The 21,490-nt window shown below is 47.3% G+C and overlaps 1 protein-coding gene across 2 annotated transcripts in view; it reads left to right on the top strand.

Annotated features, from left to right (window-relative positions):
- The first annotated feature begins 4,642 nt into the window (after window positions 1–4,642).
- Window positions 4,643–21,490, top strand: part of LOC148478432 (AP-2 complex subunit alpha-1) — a 57,910-nt gene continuing 41,062 nt past the window's right edge. The window contains exons 1-2 of one of the 2 annotated variants that reach the window (XM_088455440.1): window positions 4,643–4,967; window positions 15,469–15,537. In XM_088455440.1, coding sequence (XP_088311566.1) covers window positions 4,901–4,967; window positions 15,469–15,537 — 136 coding nt within the window. In that variant the 5' untranslated portion in view covers window positions 4,643–4,900. The remainder of the gene's footprint in view (window positions 4,968–15,468; window positions 15,538–21,490) is intronic. The other variant, XM_088455439.1, reaches the window with a different exon arrangement.

The raw sequence follows: 21,490 nt of genomic DNA, 5'->3' as shown, positions 1-21,490 counted from the left end.
ACCTTGGTTGGAACCATGTCCAAAAACCCTGGTTGGACCCGGGTTTTTGGTGGAAAAGAGGTATTAGTCGCAATGTGGACTCAGGACGCATCGGGAGACCACACTGAATAAATTGATATGTGCCACTTGTATATCTGTTTACGACTGATTGTGACGGCCGGGGCAACAGAACCAAGAGCAGAAGTGTAGCGTTGAATAGAGTAACAGCTTTGCCAGTGCAGGACAGGGTGGAGATGGGAGAGAGGCAGTTGTCCAATTTGAAGTTGAAAAGTGCAGGGTCAAAGAATGCTTGCAAAATTAGAAGGTAATGCTAAGTGACAAGGTATTGAAAGTGGGACTGTTGTCTGGAACCTCTACCAGATCTGATGATGAATAAAGGGGCAAGTGAGGTGTGTTCCTCTGGAGAGGGCAGACTATTGGTCATGGGAGTGTCCAGGACTCCAGCGTTTTTCCCCAGGAAATTCTCTGTTCATGACACTCGGTGCACTTTCAATTGGTGTTGAAACCGGTGAATCAGAGGGCTCAGACACCACTAAGAGATGGAGCCTATTATGCTCACACAAGGTACCATCTGCTTCCACTACATAACTGTTGGAAGATATTTACACGGTACCTAGTTTGCCAAATCCAATGGGAATTAGGATGCAAACTGTTTGCCCATGATGCAGGTGACTCAGATGGTTAGCGGATTTCTTATAACATGCCTTGAGTGGTAATCTGGAATTCAGTAATGCATCTTCTACATTGCTCTCAATATGTGGCAAGTATGCCTTGAAAGAAGATGTTGAGCAGGTTACGGAAGTCCACCCCGTGGAGCATCCTTTAAATTAAGAAGTGCCATCAATACATCTGAAGCATCTCCAGAACATTTTACCAACAAGCGTTTTGCATAGCGGACTGTTCTCTCATCCAGCTCATATTATTGTGGATAGCGAGAGCTGCTGATGGTACGTGTAATGTCCCACTAGCTTGTGAAGTTCTGGATCTCATTGCTCATGATTAACACGACATTGTCTGTGAGGCATTGACTCAGCATGTCTTATCATCTTTTTGATAACCGTGGTGCTTGCGAAGTTTGTATTTCTCAGAACACTGTGACAAAAACACAAGTTTATACACATTTTGCTGTGTGTGTACTGAGCGCCTGATTCACTACGGATCGCTATTGCGATTACAGCTGTGATTACGCACGCAGGCCCACTGTGAAAATATGCTAATATTTACAATCGCAATGCCGTCGCAAGCCAACATAAAGACGCCCACTTCCCGTCTCACATCCGTAACACTTTGCAAGTCTGAGAAAACATCGCTGCTATCAAATAATATCCGAGCCTCATGCACAATTACACAAGGTCAGACCTTTCTCAGAAATTGCTAACCTTCATGTATGCAGTGAGAGCTCAAGCTGTGTAACAACGTCCAAATGCACTGACACACCTGCTCCTCGGGTAGCTGTATTATTTGCAGGTGCTCAGGAGCAGATTTACCAATGAGGGTGATGACGGTCGCCAGGACAAATTAATCACTTGTGATTGGTCGATTGCTCCGCAGTCGCCAGTAGGTGCTCTCTTCAATGCTCGGGTATATATGATGCTTTTGTGTGCGTTTCAGTCATTTTTCTTTCCCTAAAGCACAAGACAGAGAATTGTTTGTATGTTTTTTGCTGTATTATAGATGTTCTTTAAGTTTTACTGATGCCTTATAACGAAGGCGTATATTAAAATCAAAACAAATAGTTATAGGAAATGGCTTAAGTTACACAGAGCCATACCATGGATTTGCGTACAATGCAACTTTATACTTGTCCAAATCAATTTTCTGTTGCATTACCCATTTCACAACCAACTGTATAATTACCTTAGAGACAGTCTGAATATATGATTTTCCTACTTCTACCCCTTTTACACCAACGTCCCCGGGTCTGACCCGGGATTTGGAACACATTTGCAACCCGGATCAGACCCGGGACAATCCCCTGTTACACTGCGGCGCCGACCCGGGCTATGCTGTCCGCCGAAGGTGACCAGCGCTTTTTCCCCTCCCTCCCCCTCCGCGACCTACTTACCTTATCCTGCAGCGGTCCGGAGGCAGGGAGAGTAGGTGGGATGCGCTGCTTCGTTACGCTCGGGCCGGCACTGCTTGCAGTGGCCGCTTGGAGATTATGTCATCTCCAAGCGCCACTGAAGCCAGCCAATCGTGAGCCGGGCCGCGCCGTTTACGTTGCAGGGTGACATGGGAACAACCTGTGCTCAACCCTGCAATCAAGCAGGGTCGGATCCCCGGGTCGATCCGTTTACACCGACTAAAATCCCGGGGTTATGCGCGTTCACGTGTAACAACCCGGGATATTTCAGTCGGTGTAAAAGGGGTATTAGTAATAGATTCTAGTGTTATTTGCATTAACATTCTAGCTTCCCCTCGCCTGATGACGTCAGGGTACAAATACTGAAGGGGATCTATCCACTACCCTCACCTCATCGAAGACTTATGGAGCGTACACACGGTCAGATTTGTCAGACTTGTCAGATGAACGATTAAACGATCTGAACGATTTGAACGATTTTACCAAAGTTTTGAACGATTTGAACGATTGAACGATTTTTGACTGCATTAAAATGAATGGAATCGTCCAAGTCTGACTGCAAACCCATCAGATGTCAGATATCGTTATCTGACAAACGGGAACGCGCATCGTTGATCGTCCATCGTTCAGGCATGTCAGATATGAACGATTTTCCTTCAGATATGAACGACTGAACGATTTTTAAATCGTTATCGTTCATATCTGAAGGAAAAATCTGATCGTGTGTATGCACCATTAGGGGTCAATCCAATTAGGTGCAAGTTGCTATTTTTTCTTGGAATTCGCATAGCGAATTCATTTTGCAATTCAATTAGCAACTTGCATTGAATCAGTCAGACTGGATATGCATCTTTCCATTCGCACCTCCCTGAGGGTGAGAGATGGAAAGGAAAAATCTTTATTTTAAGGTTGAAATGTTGGGACACTGTACTAAACCCCTTGGACACACCCTAATGACTAATTAGGCAATTGGAAGTTTCCAATTAGCTTAATTAGTCCAATAATTACATATAATTTTTGGGGGTAAAACAAATATCCTCAAATTACCCCAAATAAACTTTTTTGTTAGTTTAGGCACCCCAATTTAATAACATTATTTTTCAATTAAAACAATATTGTATTTTTTCTTTAACTTTTTTTTTTTTTTTTGCTAATTTTCGAGGTGTCCTCAAAGTACCCCAAATCACCTTTTTTCCTACTTTTTTTTGTTTAATTAGTTTGAAAATAAACGAAAAAAGAAAAAACAACACACAAATCAGCTATTTGACACCATTTAAAAACTTACAGTACCTTCCTAATGCCCACAAACAGCCTTCTCTAGGGCCCTGCTAACAAAATTATCCATTTTGGGGGTCCAGGATGGTCTCCCCACTTTTTCATGCATTCCTATCAAATTTGGCAGTCAATTTGCACCTCCCCGCTGCGAGTAGCGTGAACAGGCATTTTTAATTGGAGAATTCTCAGGAGCGCGCTTCGATGCGAAGTCTGCGAGTTTCAGGAAACAAACTTGCTTCTCGTAATCCGAAACTAAATGGATTGACCCGTTATTATCTGGTCCGTGCAGGGTATCAAACTCGGGCCTTCCAGCTGCAGAGTAACAAAACATCCCAGCATCCCCTAATAGCAAAACTGTGGCAGTGCATGCTGGGATGTGTAGTTCCACTGCAGTCTGCATAGGTAAACGCAGGGGGGTTTCCGTCTGCCTGGAAACCCCCCTCTCCAGCACACACCATGACCACAATAGAAATTGTAATATAATATAATGTTACTAGTGCTGCATGTTCTCAGTATCCCAAATGAAATGATTAGCACCACCTGTGGATCTTTTAAAATGTGTCAGCCAGTAATAAATATACCTGTGCACCAACTAGGAGATGTGGAAAACATGCAGTTAGGGGTGCATTGTTATAGACCATCAATAGGGTTAATTATTAATACTGTATAATAATACACTATCAAGTACATAAGGAGATCAGTATGTACATATATGTCCACGGCAGAGCTTGGTTCTTCTGCTGCTACCACAGACTACTGGACTTGCACCAATGCTCTGGAATGATGTCCACATCTGAAAAAAAACATTCAGCTCAGACAGGATGGACTTACTGCCGTATCTAATGGAATACTGTGATCGCTGGTCCTGTATATGCTGGAATTATGCAACACAATATACTTTGTATGATGGATATTAAAGCTGGATAATTGCTAATTATGCCCTATTCATGGACTGGCCACATTCGCTGTAAAATCAAGCATTTGGAAACCCCCCTCAAGAAATCCTGCATTTGCCACTGGTCTGCAGCTGACACCGCTGCGAGGAACCACTATTTACCAAAGTACATCACTTGCGTAGGGATTGGCCGCATAGAAGCCCCGCCTTTGCCGCTACGTCACGCTCACCCAGCCAATAGGAGTCAGTCCTGAAGGCAGCCTTCACTATGTATGCTAATAGACCAAGGTACAAATTGGACGTCATTTCCCTGTACACATCATTCTGACCACGCCTTCAGGCTGCTGACTGATGGACGGACGGCTCGTCCAACCAGCAGCGCGATGCTTCCGTCGTGTTCCAATGGCGTGTCCGGGAGGGCGGGAGAATCCCCTGCGGCGGATTTCCTGCTGCTGCTGTTCCCCTGCTGCTCCCTCAGCTCCCGGCTGCACTCACACCCTCACTCGCTGATTTATCATCAGGCGGGGCCCCGCTGCCGGAGAGCGCTTCCCCCGGACAGGTAGCTGTCACCGCCGCCTCCCTCAGCGCAGCAGCCCCCGCCCGCACCGGCCAGCTCGGCAGCAGAGTGAGCGCACACAGCGGAGAAGATGCCGGCCGTGTCAAAGGGGGACGGGATGCGGGGACTGGCCGTGTTCATCTCCGACATCAGGAACTGTGAGTGTGGCTGGGCGCTCGGGGTGTGGGGAGCCCAGGGCTCGGCCCTGGGAGAGAGCGGGGCTGTGGCCTGTGCTGGGGGTAGTGCTGGGACCGTGGTGGGGCGAGATCCTGTCACCTGCTGGGGACATGGCTGTGTCCTGCGTGCTGTCACTGTGTGTAGTAGATGTGCTATAGGGGCTGGGGGTGATGAGCATAATGAGTGAGGATAGTGCAGAAGATGAGGCTGATGATTGTTTGGGGGGTGATGATGGGGGTTTGGGGTAATGCAGAACGCCTGACTGACAAGGGAGATGCGCACACTGATTAAAGGGTGAGAGGGCGCAGAAGCGTATGACTGATGGTGGGTCAGATGTGTATGACGACCCTGGAGGGCGCGGCTGAATGAGGGGTGACGACCATCCTTGTGGGTGTGATGACAACGCGGGAGGGAGTGCCCTAACTGAGGTGACTACAACCCAGGTGGGTGTGATGACAACTTAAGTAAGGGCGACAACGACCACCCTGGACCGCGGGGCTAAATCTGGGGTGGGTGCTCTGGAACGCTCTACTGATTGGGGGGTGGGTGCGACCCTCAAATGTGCAACTGGGGGAGGGGTGCGACCCTGGAGTGCGCAACTGATAGGGCAGAGGGCGTGACCCTGGATCGTTCAGCCGGTTAGGACAACCATTTGTGGGAGGGGAATTGATGATCAGTAGGAAGGGGGGGAAAGACTGCCCAGGAAAAGTTAACTGATGGGAGGGGGGGGGAATAACCTGGGTGCAGTAGACTGCTGAGGGGGAGATGACCTAGCAGTGTTCACTGCTTGGGGGCATTGTTCCAGGAGCGTGCGACTGGTGTGTGGGGGGCAATGACCAATTGGGGGAGGGGTGACCTTGGAGCACACAACTTATTTGGGTGAGGGGGTGACACTGGTGTGCATAACTGGCGGTGGGGGAATAGCTTTGTAGGGTTCAACTAATTGGAGAAGGGATGACCCTGATACACGTGGCTGATGATGAGTGAGGAGACTGATGGTGGGAATATGTAATTTGCTGATGGGTGGGGGCTAACAGTGCTCAAAAGCTAATGTTGAGTGGGGGGAGCACAAATGTCTCCGTTAGTGGGAGGCTGGAGCAGATGTGCAGGGTTACTTTACGTGGAAAGATAGGAGGAAATGCAAATGTGCGGGGCTGCTTTACGTGGAGGGGGGTTCAGACGTGCGGGGCTGCTTTACGTGGAGGGGGGTTCAGACGTGCGGGGCTGCTTTACGTGGAAGGGGGGAGGGCAGCCTTTATCACTTTTGCCTACTTTATAATTTTGGTACTTCACTTTATCACCAATTTCCAGGATCCAGGACTCTATATACGGTGGCTTGCAAAAGCACTCAACCCCCTACAAAGGCAACATATTTGTATTAGATGACCCACAGGTTGTTCCAGACACTAGTTCTCTTACAAACTAGTAAACTCTAAAGCTGGGGAAATCGACAAATTGAAACCATATATTGTGGCCATCCACTGTGAGATCTGACGGTGTATAGACATGATATCTGCCTGTCCTGGGGAGGAAATATTTCCCCGTTCCTCCCCTGTGAAGGCACAGGGGAAATATCAGGCAGTTGGATGAGGCAGCACATACACTGCCAGATGTGGCCGATCCGTTATCTGATCTATCGGAGATGCTTCACATTTCAGCATGACCGATAAACCAATAATTATTGCTTGGTCGCGGCAATATACTGTTCAGTTATCAGCGCAATCGACTGATTGTCCTCAGATCGGGCCAATAATTGAACAGTGCATGCCCAGCATAAGTAAAACTTATGCATTTAATTACCTTTTAAAAGAGCAACATAGAGGATATACCTCATAGGCTAAATGCTACATGTTCTTTAGTTAACAATTTGATCATCATCATCATAAACTGCCCTCTGCCTGTTTTTTCCTCATAATCTTCTTTGCACAGCAATAGTCCTTTAAAAAAAATATTGAGAGGAGTATTTTAATTTCTCCCCCCCCCCCCCCCCCAAAAAAAAATCTGTTCTTCTTTTGTCTTGGTCGGCATCACTTTATTGGCCTTTACCACCTGCTATTTAGTGTTTATATTCAGCAATACATGATCAGGCTCGTATGTCCATATGTGCATGAGACGGATCTGGAGGAGTGCCTGGGAAATGGGGAATGAGCAGTGATAGGTGCCTGTACATGCATTCATGTGATCACTGACTGATTGTTTATATAATATTAAACTTTTATTTTGAATTCTGAGTTGATTAATCTACCGATTCTACAGCCCCGCCAGTCCAACATATCAACAGCCCTGTATGCAGCTTGCCTGTATGGATTGCTGCTAGAAAGAAGCCATTACTGAACAAAAATTGGGATACAAAAAGACCCTCCGGTGCTAGGAGGGTACAAATATGAATTGTAATACTATAACGTGTCTATTAAACAGTACTGTGACTCTGCTCTCCCTTACTCCTATATACAGGGAGCAAATGTGTTTTTGGGAGGGGCCAAAACTGTCATCGATCAATATAAATATCAATAAAGCTTGGTACACGCTATACAATTATTGGGCCGATTTACCAACAAGCGTTACACCGATAAAAACATCCACCAACGCATTTCTTCAATGATCCAATTGGTCGGTCTGCCTCAGTCTCCCAATATCGAGCAGTGTGTGTGTGTATTCTCGATAATCTGCCCGTAGGTTTGCCCGTGACTACGTCATCTTCCTTGTGATCAGACATATGCAAAATCAGTGTGGTGTGGCCGAAATCTGTAACTTCTAATAAAAAAATCGCATAATGTATAGCACAGATATTGGGGCTTTCCATTTGCCAAAAAAATGCCCGGTTTGTCTGCCCGACAGTGTGTACCGATCGTAAGGGATTGCAACCATAAAATCATTAACCAAGTAGATTTAACGAAGAAAATGACCCAAAAGGTTAGTAAAGGTGAATTATTTATTTTAATATTTAGAAATGGGATTTTAAAAGCAAGATGTACTAAGCTTTGAAGAGAGAGTGGAGTGATAAAGTACCAACCAATCAGCTCCTAACTGTCCTTTTATAGGCTGTGTTTGAAAAATGACAGGAACTGATTGGTTGTTTCTTCTCCACTTTATCCGACTGAAGTCTGGTTTCTGCTCGCACCTCAGGCAAGAAGAAATCCTATAGTCAGACTAAACTTCGCAGTCAATTGAATAGCTACTGGAATCCCTTCCCAGGGCTATTCAACATCGCGCTGAATTGAATCGCCCCGATGCATAGGCTAAAAGGTTGTATCCTTGGGGATCGGGCGTGGCATGGTAAGTATAGTTGCCATGGTAAATGGGAGCAGGCATAGTAAACTACAGAATGGTTGTCATAGTGAGTGGAACCTTAATCTAATCAAGAGCTGACTGGTTCCTTAGTGAATGCAAGTGAATGATTATGGTAAAGAAGGGAGTAAAATGTGTGTAAATAATAGAAGGAACATAAGTAGCAGAATAAAACAATACAATAAGGGAATGGGCTGTGATGTTAGTAGAAAAAAACCTATGCAGAAAAACATAGCAGATTGCATAAAGTTTAAAAAAACACATCAGAGGCTAATTAAATGTTGTAATATCAAATGTGGGAAGAAATTCATACAAACCGAGTCATATAGATCTTAATAAAATGAATCATAAATACAACAATATAAAACTATGGATAAACATAAAATATATAATCATTTTGGAACCTTAAAGAATCTTAAAATATTGAAATATAATGGTAAATAATGAATACAAAATATAAATAAATAAAATATAAAGATAGATATTAAAATTAAAATACTTTTTTTTTTTTTTAAATAAAGAATAAGTACATGTGATATAATATGGTCAACTGAAAGAAAGGGAAACTACTTGCAGGACTGAAGAGCTTGATTTACTATAAAAAGGGCAGAGAGGTCACTGTTAAAGCCATTAATTAAGGTTTCTCTTCTGGACAATTTAATCTACAGCCGCCCCTGGGATATTTGCATTTTCTCTCTATGCCCATGTATTTCAGTCCAGAGGGATTACTTTATTGCATTCCAAAATAGTGATTTGACTCCCTGTGTCCTTAAGCTTTTATTAAAATAAACTATTGAAAAATAATAATGAAAAATACATTATTATCCTTTATTTATATGGTGCTACCAGGGTTCCGCAGCACCTTACAAAGTACATAAACAAATGAGCAAACAAGAAAACCGACTTGCAGTACAAAACAATGCAGGACAAGGACATGGTTTATACACATTGCTCTATTAACGATTATAACACTCAAATAAGCAGCAAGGCGTCGGGAACCAAGTGTTAGGTGCCCTTGTCGGGAGTTAGGAGTAGACAATCGTATGAGTGAGGGAAGGAGAAGCACATGAGGAGAGGTCCCAGCTCATGAGAGCTTACATTCTAAAGGGGAGGAGCAGACAGACAGGTGACAAATGGGGTAGACTGTGAGGAAGAAGTGTTGAGCAGCAGGTTAGGGTGAGAGCAGGAAGGCTTTGATGAAGTAGTGGGTCTTGAGAGCCCGTTTAAAGGTTTGTGGAGAGGGAGAGAGTTCCAGAGATAAGGAGCAGCACAGGCAAAATCTTGGAGGTGGGAGTGGGAAGAAGTAATCAGTTGGCAAGACATGCATTTGTTGAGCGAAGTGGGCAGGCAGGATTGTGAAGTGAGGTGAGATCCGAGATGTAAATGGGAGAGGGCTTTGTAAGTGAGTGTAAGAACCTTGAATTGGGTACTAAAGGGGAAGGGGGATCTAGTGTAGGGCTTGTAGGAGAGGGGTGGCAGATGTAGAACGTTTCTAGAGGAAGATGAGCTGAGCAGCAGCATTGAGGACAGATTGGAGTGGAGAGAGGTGGGTGTCAGCGTGCCCAGATAAGATGAGGTTACAATAGTCCAATCCGGAGATGACCAGTGAGTGGAGAGGAGGGTCTTCGTTGTCTCCAGGGTGAGAGAGGGTATGATCCTGGAAATATCTTTGAGATTGAAGCGGCAGGACTGCGAGAGGTACTGAATATGTGGTCTGAAATAAAAAATAAACATAACCGTATAAGTAAAATAAAGGAATTACTAATAATATAGTGTTCATTCTAGGTCCGGTGCTGGGCAGGGCGCTGGACCGTAGAAAGGGCACTCTTTCATGAGCGTCCGAAAAGGGGCCATGAGCGTGAGAAAAGTAAGCATCACTGATTACTCTTGGGGGCGTGCCCAGCACTTGCGGACATGCAGGGCAGCCCCCAAGCTATTACCTCACTGAATAGATGCCTCGCCAGCGGTGAGCAATGCACTGCAACTTTCACCCCCCCCCTTGCGGGACACTGAGGCCTGTGGGTGGGGACAGCACTCGGCAGGTGGTTTTAGGCACCGCACTAAGCATGTTTTCAAAGATTGTGAGGCTTTCGCCCAATACTGTTGACTACAGAGGCATACAAAGAGATAAAAGATGAAATCATTCACACCCATGATATTTTCTTTTTCTCTGGTATTGCTTTTGGTTAATATTAGATGTGTTGCTTTCAATTCCTGATTTACAAGCCTTACAAGAAATGCAGGAGTGAAAAACTTGTTGGAAGAATGTTCCTGCTAGGCTGATTTATGTGAGGTGCCCTTTTAGCGGTTCCCAGCTAAAACAGTTTGCCCTGAGCCTTTCCCACCCGCGAGTCGCAGTGTCCCGCAGGTGGAACAAATTGCAGTGAATGATCGCCACCGGGTAAATAGACACCATGCGCACATCTACTCAATATTAAATCCTGTTGTTTGACATTCTCATAATTGGCTTTGCAATCTCCTAAAGCTGCATACACACGTAAAGATTTTCTGTCCAACCATCCAACTAGTTATTTGGAATTAAAATCTGGTAAGGTATGAAAGCAAATGACAATCAGCAATTTGCGCCCAAACGCTGGAAAATGGACCAAAACTGTTGTTTGAACAAATTGTTTAGATCAAACATTTAACAAACTTGTCTGAACGACCATTTTCATCTGTTTTCTGGCTTATAGGAGCAAATTGCTGATCATCATTTACTCCCATACGTTACCAGATTTTCATTTATTTCATTCCAAGCAGTTGGCTGGTTGGACAGAAAATCTTTATGTGTGTATGCAGCTTAAGAGTCCAACTGGGTAACCTCTTTCTATAAGTTTGTGTGAGAAAATCCATTTGTGTTTTATAAACTTCGTCATTTGAGCAGTTCTTCCTAATGCAGCAGAATTGAACCTTAGTGATATTGCGAATCCAGTTTGGATTATGACAACTTGATGGAAGTACGTAGTTGTGTGAGTCTACTTTTCTTAAAATGTGTTTTTGTATCAAGTGTGTACATGGGATATAGCACTGGTCAACTTAAAAACAGGGCAACTACTTGCAGGACCGAAAAGCTTGATTTGACAGTAAAAAGGCAGAGAGGTCACTGTTAATGCCGAAGTATAAAAAATAAGTATAAAACTCCAAATCCCAAAAAGTAATAGTTTATTTGCTAAAATAGGATTAAAATATTTGATTTAATTAGTTGCTATTAAGGTAAGCTAATGTTTCAAAGTTTTTTAGTTCTCTTTTCCTGTTAAAAAAAAATTATATCATCGATATATCTTTTCCATAATAAAATATCTAAAAAATGATTATTATTCCAAATAAAATGATCTTCCCAATAAAAAGATTTGTGCAGCTCGGTGCAAAACGTGTACCCATGGTTGTGCCTTGTGTTTGTAGATAAAAACAGACACGGACCTTAATCTCTTTTCTATGTTCTAAAATAAAACGTCTACAATTTAAAGTTAAGTCAATTTGTGCATTTTCCAAGTGGTTCTCCAGAGCTAAAAAGTGTTTTGTGGAAAGTAAACCTTGACCGTGTCAATTTGAAGTACGCATATATACATCTGTGATACACGGCAAATATTTCCCTTCCCAGGTGGTGATATTGATCTCCATAATTTGAGTGGGATCTCTTAAATAGGAGGGTAGTTTGGTAACTAGTGGTTGAAGAAATATATCCACATACTTGGGAGAGGGCGGAGGTCAAGGAATTGATACCCGGTATAATTGGCCTCCTTGGGGGATTGCTGAGATTTCTATGTAACTTAAGAATGTAATACATGTGGGCAATTATCGGATGTACTGTGTTTAAAGAATCTCACACTTTTTTTGTAAGATTCCTTTGTTCATGGCTAGTTCAAGATGTAGAACAAGGTGGCATGGAAATGAGTTTGTTGGATTGTGGTCCAAAGCCTTGTAGGTGTCTTTGTCTTGAAGCAATCAGTTCAGTTCATTGTCATGTGTACTCTTATTGAACAGTAAAGTGTATCCACCTTTATTGGCTCGTCTTATATTAACTTCTATTAACTTCTAGATGGTTACCAAGTTCCTTTAAAGTTTTCCTCTTGGTCATATTGAGGGTCTTCTCTTTTGGAGGCCAATAGCTCTCTAAACTAAGCAGTGGAAGGTTTAAATAAAACTCCCTTTGGCAAATGTGGTGTTTAAAGTGGAAATTTTGCAATGTGAAAAAATAGATGCATTACTGGTTCCAAGGGTGGATATGTTGTGCATCAGTTTAAAAAAAAAAAATATCTTCAGGGTGAGGGTTCTGATACATTTATGAACATCACTGTAGGTGTTGAAAGAGTTGATGTGATAGGAGGGAGTAAATTATGGACCTTGTGTGTTTTGGATAGTTGCAGGTCTTTACCTCTGGTGCGTTCTTGCTCTGTGTTTGGCTGAGTTGGTGACTTCTGCCTTCTCTGGTTCTTCTCTGGTGTCTGTGTTTATCTCTGTTCGCCTTGGGAGGCCATGTCCACACTTTCCCGTCACTTTCCCGTTACAGTTTGACGCCTGCTCCTATTCACTAGGACAACTATACTTTAGCTTACGAAGTCCCATCCCCATGGCTACCACCCTCTAGCCTATCCAGGTTTGTTAACCCCTTCATTTCACATACAAGCCCTCATCACTATGGCAACGGTACCGTCTTATGATTCGGCAGCTCCCTAGCCACTTTCATCTAACATTCTAACAATTACATTTCCCACTATGTGTTGCGCAAACCTAATGCTGTCCATTCCTCAGCAAACACCATCCTAACAGTGAAGTATGGGGGTAGCAGTATTTTGTGGGGATGATTTTCCTCAGCAGGGGCAGGGTATCTTTTAAAAAATTGAAGGACGGTGCAAAGTAAAGTGAGGTGCTGCAAGACAACCGGCTTTAGTCTGCTAGAAAACTAAAGCTTGGGAGCAAAATGATCCCACACACCAGACCAAAAGCAACATTGGTCTGGTTGAACAACAAAAAAGTAAATTTTTTACAATGGCCAAATCAAAGTCCAGGTCTCGAGCCAATTGAGAATCTGTGGCAATATTTCAAAATATCAGTCCACAAGCGTTATCCAAACAACCTGGGTTTTGCAAGGGAAAGTGGGAAAACATTCTCCCAAACAGTGTGCAGACCTGGTAGAAATTTACCCTAACAAACAAAGTTGTTATTACAGCTAAAGGTGGTTCTGCCAAGTACTAGTTTGCATGGGGTTGAATACTTATGCAAGCGATATTTTAAACCATTTTTTTTCTTTTTAAATTCAGCAAACAAATGATGTCCTTGTTTTCCTCCTGTTCCCTGTTGTGTATGTTTATAAAAATGCAAAAATAAAAGGCAGGAAATGTTATAGGATAAAAATGACCCTAGTTGAAGTTAAGCTGAGCAAGAAGTCTGTAGTCACACACATAGCAAGTTAGAAGGGGCAGATCTGGGACCACTGTCAGGGAGAGCTAATTGCTTACACGTCGTTCAGGCAAATGGCTAAATGACCAGATCATCATGTAAAGCTGGTTACATGTATGTACTTCTTACTTCCATGTCAGTACATTATGACAGCTGAATTGGGGTTATTAACTTAACTGGTTTCCATTATGACTGATAAAAATTGGTCTTATCTGGTTATGTTAGGAAAGAAAAACTTGTGGCCAACTTGGTCAAAAAGACCTTATCGACCAACCAAATCTAGTCGTATCTAACCTACGTAGATAATACCTTTTCAGTAGCTTGTCTCTTCAGTGTGCTTGTACTGTTCACTAGCGTTTCCGCTAGGCTGTTTTAGCGGGGCGCCGCGCCCTGCCTTATTTCTAAAGGGCAAAAAGCACCCTGTCCTCTGGCACGGCGCCCCACTGAAACAGCCTGCTGGTGCCATCCTCAGCCGTTGGTCGCAGTGTACCGCAGGTGGGGAAAACTGTGGTGTAGCGGTCACCGCCGGTGAATGGATGTTGGGCGCAAGCGCCCAGTATACATTCACACTGACAGCAGAGCCTGGGGACAGCCCGGCATGTCTAAGTACCGGGTACGCCCCCAAGAGTGACGAAAAGGGGAAGTGTCATAAAGACACGCCCCCTATTCCCTGTGGGCACTAATAAGTAGTAGTGTTCATTCTAGCACCTGTCACAGCCCGTGCAGTTCTAGAGCAGACAGCGACACCCCTGGCAGGAAAGAGGAACTGCACGCTAGTAGCACACTGTGGTCTGCATCTCAGCAGTTTGTTGCATCAGCTGAGTGTGCTAGAAGCACCAGTGCAGAGTGTGACACCCCAGGCAGGAAAGAGGAACTGCATGGGTTGTAGCATGTGCAGGGTGCTAGAATGAACACTTAATGTAGCATAGTGTGGTATCCCACAACTGCAAGGTACCTATTCTTTGGCTTTGCTGACGCTGCTCAGGCCCCTGCAGCCATAAAGAACTACTGCCCCACAATTCACCAGGCTCCTCTATGGAGATGAGCACATGCACCGCCTGCAGTGACAGTTACAGAGAGGACAGACAGTTACTGACGGTTACAGGTGAGACAGAGGTGCTGGGGGATCTGCACATCAAGGTGAGAGGGAGGAAGACGGCTCTAGGGCTTGTCAGTGGGATTACATGCAGCCGCTGAGAGTAAGAAAAATGCGAACATTGATCAGTGAACGGAGAATTGAGTGTGAGGAAACGGCGTAAAGCAAAAACTGATTGACTTGCAAGCAACTTTTCATGCAGTCACTTACACTTACCGCAGGGAGACGGAAGTTGTCATCGTACCTGACTTTGCCCAAGTTCATTCTGCTCTGTGCAGCGACACAGGTTCCCTGGTGTCAGAGAGCTAGGTACCTCAGCTACGACTCACCCCGCTGTAGAGCTGGCCCATGCCCTATTCCGGCCTGCAGAGTCCTTCTCTCAGACAGGGCACGTTCCTCGGGACAATGGAGCTGTCGAGGAAACGTCTGGGTTGCCCAAGCAGGACCCCATTAGCATCAAGGGGCGTGGTCTAATCGCTGCGATGTGGCCACACACCCTTAGGAAAAAATCCTATATGCAGCGCGCTGAGGAGGAGGGTGCTGTGAGGGTGATCGGTGTGTTCGCTCCCCTCCACAGGCAGAGGAGAGGAGACTGCTGCTGCCATGATCACAGTATTAGGGCTAATTGCACATTGAAAGCAGAGTTTGTAATTTCTTAAGGAACTTTTTTTTTCTAATTAGAGTTTCTTCTTTTATAGGTAAAAGCAAAGAAGCGGAAATTAAACGAATCAATAAGGAACTAGCCAATATCCGGTCAAAATTTAAGGGTAAGTGACACCAATTTCAGCTTTTTGCTGGCTTAAGTCAACAAATAAAACCAAATTCATGACACTTCTATCCATTTATTTTTTAAACTGGATACACGCTACATGAGCAAAAGTATGCGCACAAGCGAACATCACACCCAAGTATGCTTGTTGAACATCTCCTTACAAAACCATGGACATTTAATATGGAGATGGTCACCTCCTTCCCCCCCCTCCTTTGGTCCTACAGCAGCCTCCACTATTCCTGGAGGGTAACTGTTCTGCAGGGATACGTATCCATTCAGCCACAAGAGAATTGGGGAAGTCGGGCACTGATGTTGGCCGATAAGGCCTGGCTTGCAATCAGCGTTCCAGTTAATTCCAAAAGCATTAAATGGAGTTCCACAACAAACCATTTTTTCTACTTCAGGGTCCATAGGGGGTCCACAGGGTTGACCTTGGGGTTATAGCTGGAACAGGATCCATGGGCACCACACAGTTAAGCTTTTAGCTCCCAGGATGCACTTGGGTCCTCCTCTATACCCCGCCCCCGAGCCACAGGCACCTCAGTGTAAGCTGGTGCCCGGCCGGAGTCGGTCACCGCGCAGGGGGGCTGCAGGAGCAGCCCCCAGAAGCTTTTTATTTTAAGTTAAATTTTATTTATTTTTAATCTTTTTACTACAGACGGCAGCGAAGGGCTGTCTGTACAGACGCCCACGCTGCCGCTCTGATCCCCGACTGGCGCCGCGACGCCAGTACTGATCTGGGGATCGCGGCGGGAGGACAGAGTCCGTACTAGCCGGACTCTGTCTACCTCCCAGGACTGCTGCCGGAGTCGCCGGGGATTCAGGTAAGCCGCGCGTCGCTGGCTAGCGGCGGCGCGCGGAATGCCTTAAATGCAGTCCTTTAGCCTCCGGTCCGGGGGACAGACCGGAGGCTGCTGGCAGTGGCGGCGGGCCCCCCCATAACCTGTGGGACCACTAGACCACCAGGGATAACCGGCAAGCGGGAAGCCAGCATCCCTGGGGTTATGGCCAGCCAGGGGAGGAAGCCTTCCCTGTCAGCGGCTCCTCCCCTCAGCTCAGCGCGCCTTTCAGCACGTAGTCTGGCGTCGCTGAGCTGCAGATTCCTCGGCCACTCCTCCTCTGAGGTCTCCAGCGGCCATTTTCCCAGTGGCAGCGCAGATCTCAGGGAGCACGCGGACCGGTCCCCCTGTGTACCTCTCCCCTGATTAAGGACAGCGTACACAGCACTATAGCCCTCCCAGACACTGAATCTGGGCAGGTTGATTGTAGTGTAAAGGTGCAGTGAGTATATCTTCCTGCATGGTATGTGACTTTTTGCTAGTGCTGCCTGTCTGTGCTTATTTTCCGCTTACTGTCAGCTTATACCTATCCCTTTACTTCTCCTACAAGCCCTGCAGGTGTGTGGGGGAGGGGCGTTTCTACTGACCTCACTTATATAGATCACGTATTTGTGAGGTCCGTCACATACAGTTGTGTGCTACTCAGTGCCATATTGTGGGCTGTTGTTCAGCACACCGGTGAGTGCGTTTTACTTCTACCCTGGTGCCAGATATATAATATATTCTGTCATGTCAGACGAGGAGGTTGAGCGCTCAGTGGCTCCGGTGTTGGCCTCCTGCGGACGCTGTTCTGCAGGAGTAGATAGGGAGGATTTGTCACAGGATGGCCTGTGTAGTCGATGCCAGGTGGCTCCTGGTCCATCCAGACCTTCTCTGGCGCAGGAACCACCGTGGGCGATGTTTTCTCAAGTGCTGGTGTCTATTGCGGACCGTCTGTCGGTCCCGACTGCTCTCCCTACTAGGGCGGTGCCCCAGCCGACCATCCCCCATTCCCCGGGTGTCCCGCAGTTATTGCGGAGTCCTCCTGGGTCTCAATCAGTTGGTCCCTATGCGGGGTTGCCTATGTATATACAGGCTTCCCCTGTGCCGCAGCAGCCTGTGGTACCTTTTCAGGCCCCTATGGCGACGCCTCCACCATGGGTGGATGTGCTCTCCAACTCCGTGCAAAATTTGGCGGCCGCTTCCTCGGCTTTTCAGTCAATGTTGCAGACTGACATGCCTTCTAGGATTTCTAAACGCCCACTCATGACACGGGCTGCTCAGGTATCGGACTCAGAGGGTTCCTCAGATGATGGGGAGGTCCCTGATGACACGGACTCGGACGCCTCGGTCCAGGAAATGGATACCAAGTCGTCCATTAATGTGCGAGCACTAGTTAGGGCGGTGCGAGCTATTCTTCTTATAGAGGATGAGGCACCGGTTCCTAGGTCGAAGTTTCCTAGTTTCAAAAAAACTAAGGTGGCTTCTGCGGTGTTTCCCCTGTCGGATCAGTTGACGGATCATATGGCGGTAGCTTGGCAGGCGCCCAGTAAGAGATTCCTTCCTCAGAAGCGGTTGGCTTCTAATTACCCCTTCCCTGAGGCACATTGTAAAAAATGGGAAACTCCACCGGCGGTGGATTCCCATGTCACCCGTTTAACTCGGGGCGCCACCTTACCATTACCGTCGATATCCTCGCTGAAGGATCCCACGGACAGGAAAGTTGAGACTTGCTTAAAGTCTATTTACTCCCTCTCCGGGGCGGTGGCCCGACCGTCCATGGCCATTTCCTGGGTGGCCAAGGCCATTGAGGGGTGGGCCAATGCATTGGAAGATACCTTCCCGGACGACGCTCCGGATGTCCAGCGGGCGTTGTTGGGACAAATGAGGGACGCCGCTTCTTACATTGGAGAAGCTTCTTTAGATGCTAGTCTGCTGACCTCGCGGGTATCGGCTGCAGCGGTGTCTGCCCGCCGATCCTTATGGTTGCGGTCCTGGAGAGCAGACTCTGATTCAAAGAAAGGTCTGGAGGCCTTACCTTTCAATGGGGAATTACTATTTGGTCCGGACTTGGACAAAATAGTGGACACCCTGGCTAAATCCAAGTCGGCCTTCCTCCCTTCGGCGGCACTGCCTGCTAAGGTTCGGAGTTCGGCTTTTCGTTCCTTTCGGGTTCAGGGTAAGGCGAAAGGTCAGTCCTTCCCGAGACAGTCTGCGAGTAAGACGGCCTCTAAACCCAAGAAGCAAGCCTGGAGTGCTCGGCGCCCTTCTTCCAAGCAGGAAGATAAACCTGCGGCCTGATGGGACGGGCCTCCCTCTGGGGGACCTCAGAGTGGGAGGCCGACTTCTTCTATTTGCCCAGTGCTGGCACAATACCACCACGGATGCCTGGGTTCGAGAAGTGGTCTCCCAGGGGTACGTCCTGTCTTTTCGGCACAGACCACCCCACCAGTTTTTCTGCACAAGTCCTTCTCAGAACAAGACCAAGGCGTTACAGGTTCAGGAGGCTATAGAGTCCTTGCTGAAAGCAGGGGTCATTGTTCCCGTTCCTCTATCACAACGAGGGACGGGGTATTATTCGTCTCTGTTTCTGGTGCAGAAACCCAATGGTTCTCATCGCCCTATCCTCAACTTGAAGTCTCTGAACAAATTCCTCAGAGTTCCCAAGTTCAGGATGGAAACGTTACGTTCCATCATTCTGGCGATGGAACCGGGGGATTACATGGTGTCCCTGGACATCCAGGACGCCTACCTCCATGTTCCGATAGCATCTTCACACCAGCGGTATCTGAGGTTCGCTATCCTTCAACACCACTATCAGTTCCGGACGCTACCCTTTGGTCTCTCCACGGCACCGAGGGTGTTCACGAAGATTATGGCGGTCATGGCCGCACATCTTCGGAACCAGAATGTACGGCTACTGCCGTACCTGGACGACCTCCTGTTGCTGGCGAGCTCCCCGGAGGTACTGCTTCAACATCTCCACCTGACGATCGCTTGCCTGCAAGCACACGGGTGGTTGATAAATTGGAAAAAGTCCTCTCTGATTCCATCACAGCGGATGGTTCATTTGGGAGCCCTGCTGGATTCGCGTCAGCAAAGGATCTTCCTGACTCCGGAGAAGGTCGCCTCACTACAGCTGCGGATACGCAGTTGCCTGAGCCGTTGCCGCCTGTCGGTCCATTCGGCTATGAGAGTTCTGGGGTCCATGGTGTCGACATTCGACATGGTGGAATTTGCCCAGTTCCATTCCCGGCCCCTGCAGGGGCTGATTCTATCAGAATGGAACGGGTTACCTCACCGGATCCGCTCTCAGGTGCTGGTGTTGTCTCCGGACGTTCAGCTATCTTTGGCTTGGTGGCTTCAGACAGCTCATCTGGTCGAGGGGCGCCCATTTTGGATCCCGGACTGGGTCCTGCTCACGACGGATGCCAGTCTCCGGGGTTGGGGGGCAGTGACCGGCTCTTTGTCGCTTCAGGGTCGTTGGTCAGCGGAAGAAGCACTTCTCCCCATCAACATCCTGGAACTGCGGGCAGTATACAAGGCCCTGCAGTCGTCCGGCCCCGCTCTTCACGGAAGGGCGGTACAGGTGCAGTCCGACAACGCCACCACGGTGGCGTATATCAATCACCAAGGCGGAACTCGCAGTCAGGCAGCGATGTCGGAGGTGTCTCGTATCCTGTCTTGGGCGGAGGGTCACATTCCAGCGATCTCGGCGGTCTTCATCCCCGGAGTCCTCAATTGGGAGGCGGACTTCCTCAGCCGTCACGACGTGCATCCCGGGGAATGGTCGCTTCACCCAGAGGTGTTTCAGCTACTCGTGGACAGGTGGGGACTGCCGGAGCTGGACTTGATGGCCTCCCGTCACAATCACAAGTTGCCCGTTTACGGGTCAAGGACAAGAGACGCAGGTGCAAGTCTGGTGGACGCGCTGTCGGTGACATGGACGTTTCACCTGGCGTATCTGTTTCCTCCGATATCCCTGCTTCCTCGGGTTCTGCGGAAATTCAAGCAGGACGGCGGCATGCTCGTGCTGGTAGCTCCGGCGTGGCCCAGACGTCCTTGGTACTCCGATCTGAGGAGCCTCTCCATCGACGCTCCGTACCTTCTTCCTCAACGTCGGGACCTGTTGTCTCAGGGGCCCTGCCTTTACCCGGATCTGGGTCGGCTGTCTTTGACGGCGTGGCTCTTGAGACAGCCGTCTTGAGGTCTCGGGGCTTCTCCAGTTCGGTTATTGGTACGATGCTCAGGGCACGCAAGCCTGCTTCAGCACGGATTTATCACAGAGTGTGGCACACTTACTTTCAGTGGTGTGAGTCCAGACTTTATGATCCTCAGGTGTTCCGAGTTTCTAGGATCTTGGAATTTCTTCAGTCAGGATTGGATCTCGGCTTACGCCTTGCATCTCTGAAGGTTCATGTGTCCGCCTTGTCCGTGTGGTTTCAACGGCGGATTGCAATACTACCAGACGTTCACACCTTTTTCCAAGGTGTTCTCAGGATCCAGCCTCCCTTTGTGCCTCCTGTGGCTCCTTGGGACTTGGCGGTGGTGCTACGGGTCCTGCAGGGTCCTCCATTTGAGCCTCTTGAGGCGGTGGAGCTCAAGTGGCTGACATTTAAGACGGTTTTTCTCCTGGCAATTGCTTCGGCCAGGAGGGTGTCTGAAGTGGGGGCGCTTTCCTGTCGCCCTCCTTTCCTGATTTTTCACCAGGACAGAGCGGTGCTCCGCACTCGTCCTGAGTTTTTGCCCAAAGTGGTCTCGAAGTTCCATATTAATCAGGAACTTGTTGTGCCAGCTTTTCAGTCCCCTGATCTTTCAGCTGGTGAGACTTCCTTAGATGTGGTCCGGGCGCTTAGAATTTATGTAGACCGGACGGCTTCGGTTAGGAAGTCTGATTCCTTGTTTATCCTCTTTGGTTTTCACAAGAGGGGTTGGCCTGCCAACAAACAAACGTTAGCCCGTTGGCTTCGTTCCGTTATTTGTGAGGCTTATGCACAGGAGGGCTTACCTGTGCCAGCCTCTGTTAAGGCTCATTCCACTCGTTCTGTGGGTCCCTCTTGGGCTGCTAGACGTGGCGCTTCTGCTGTTCAGCTGTGTAGGGCGGCCACTTGGTCTTCAATTCAAACGTTT

This window comes from Taudactylus pleione, unplaced genomic scaffold, assembly GCF_031769625.1.
Source record: "Taudactylus pleione unplaced genomic scaffold, aTauple2 ptg000655l, whole genome shotgun sequence".
NCBI lineage: Eukaryota > Metazoa > Chordata > Amphibia > Anura > Myobatrachidae > Taudactylus > Taudactylus pleione.
The sequence above is the reverse complement of the archived record's forward strand: the minus strand, read 5'-3'. Positions and strand labels throughout refer to the sequence as shown.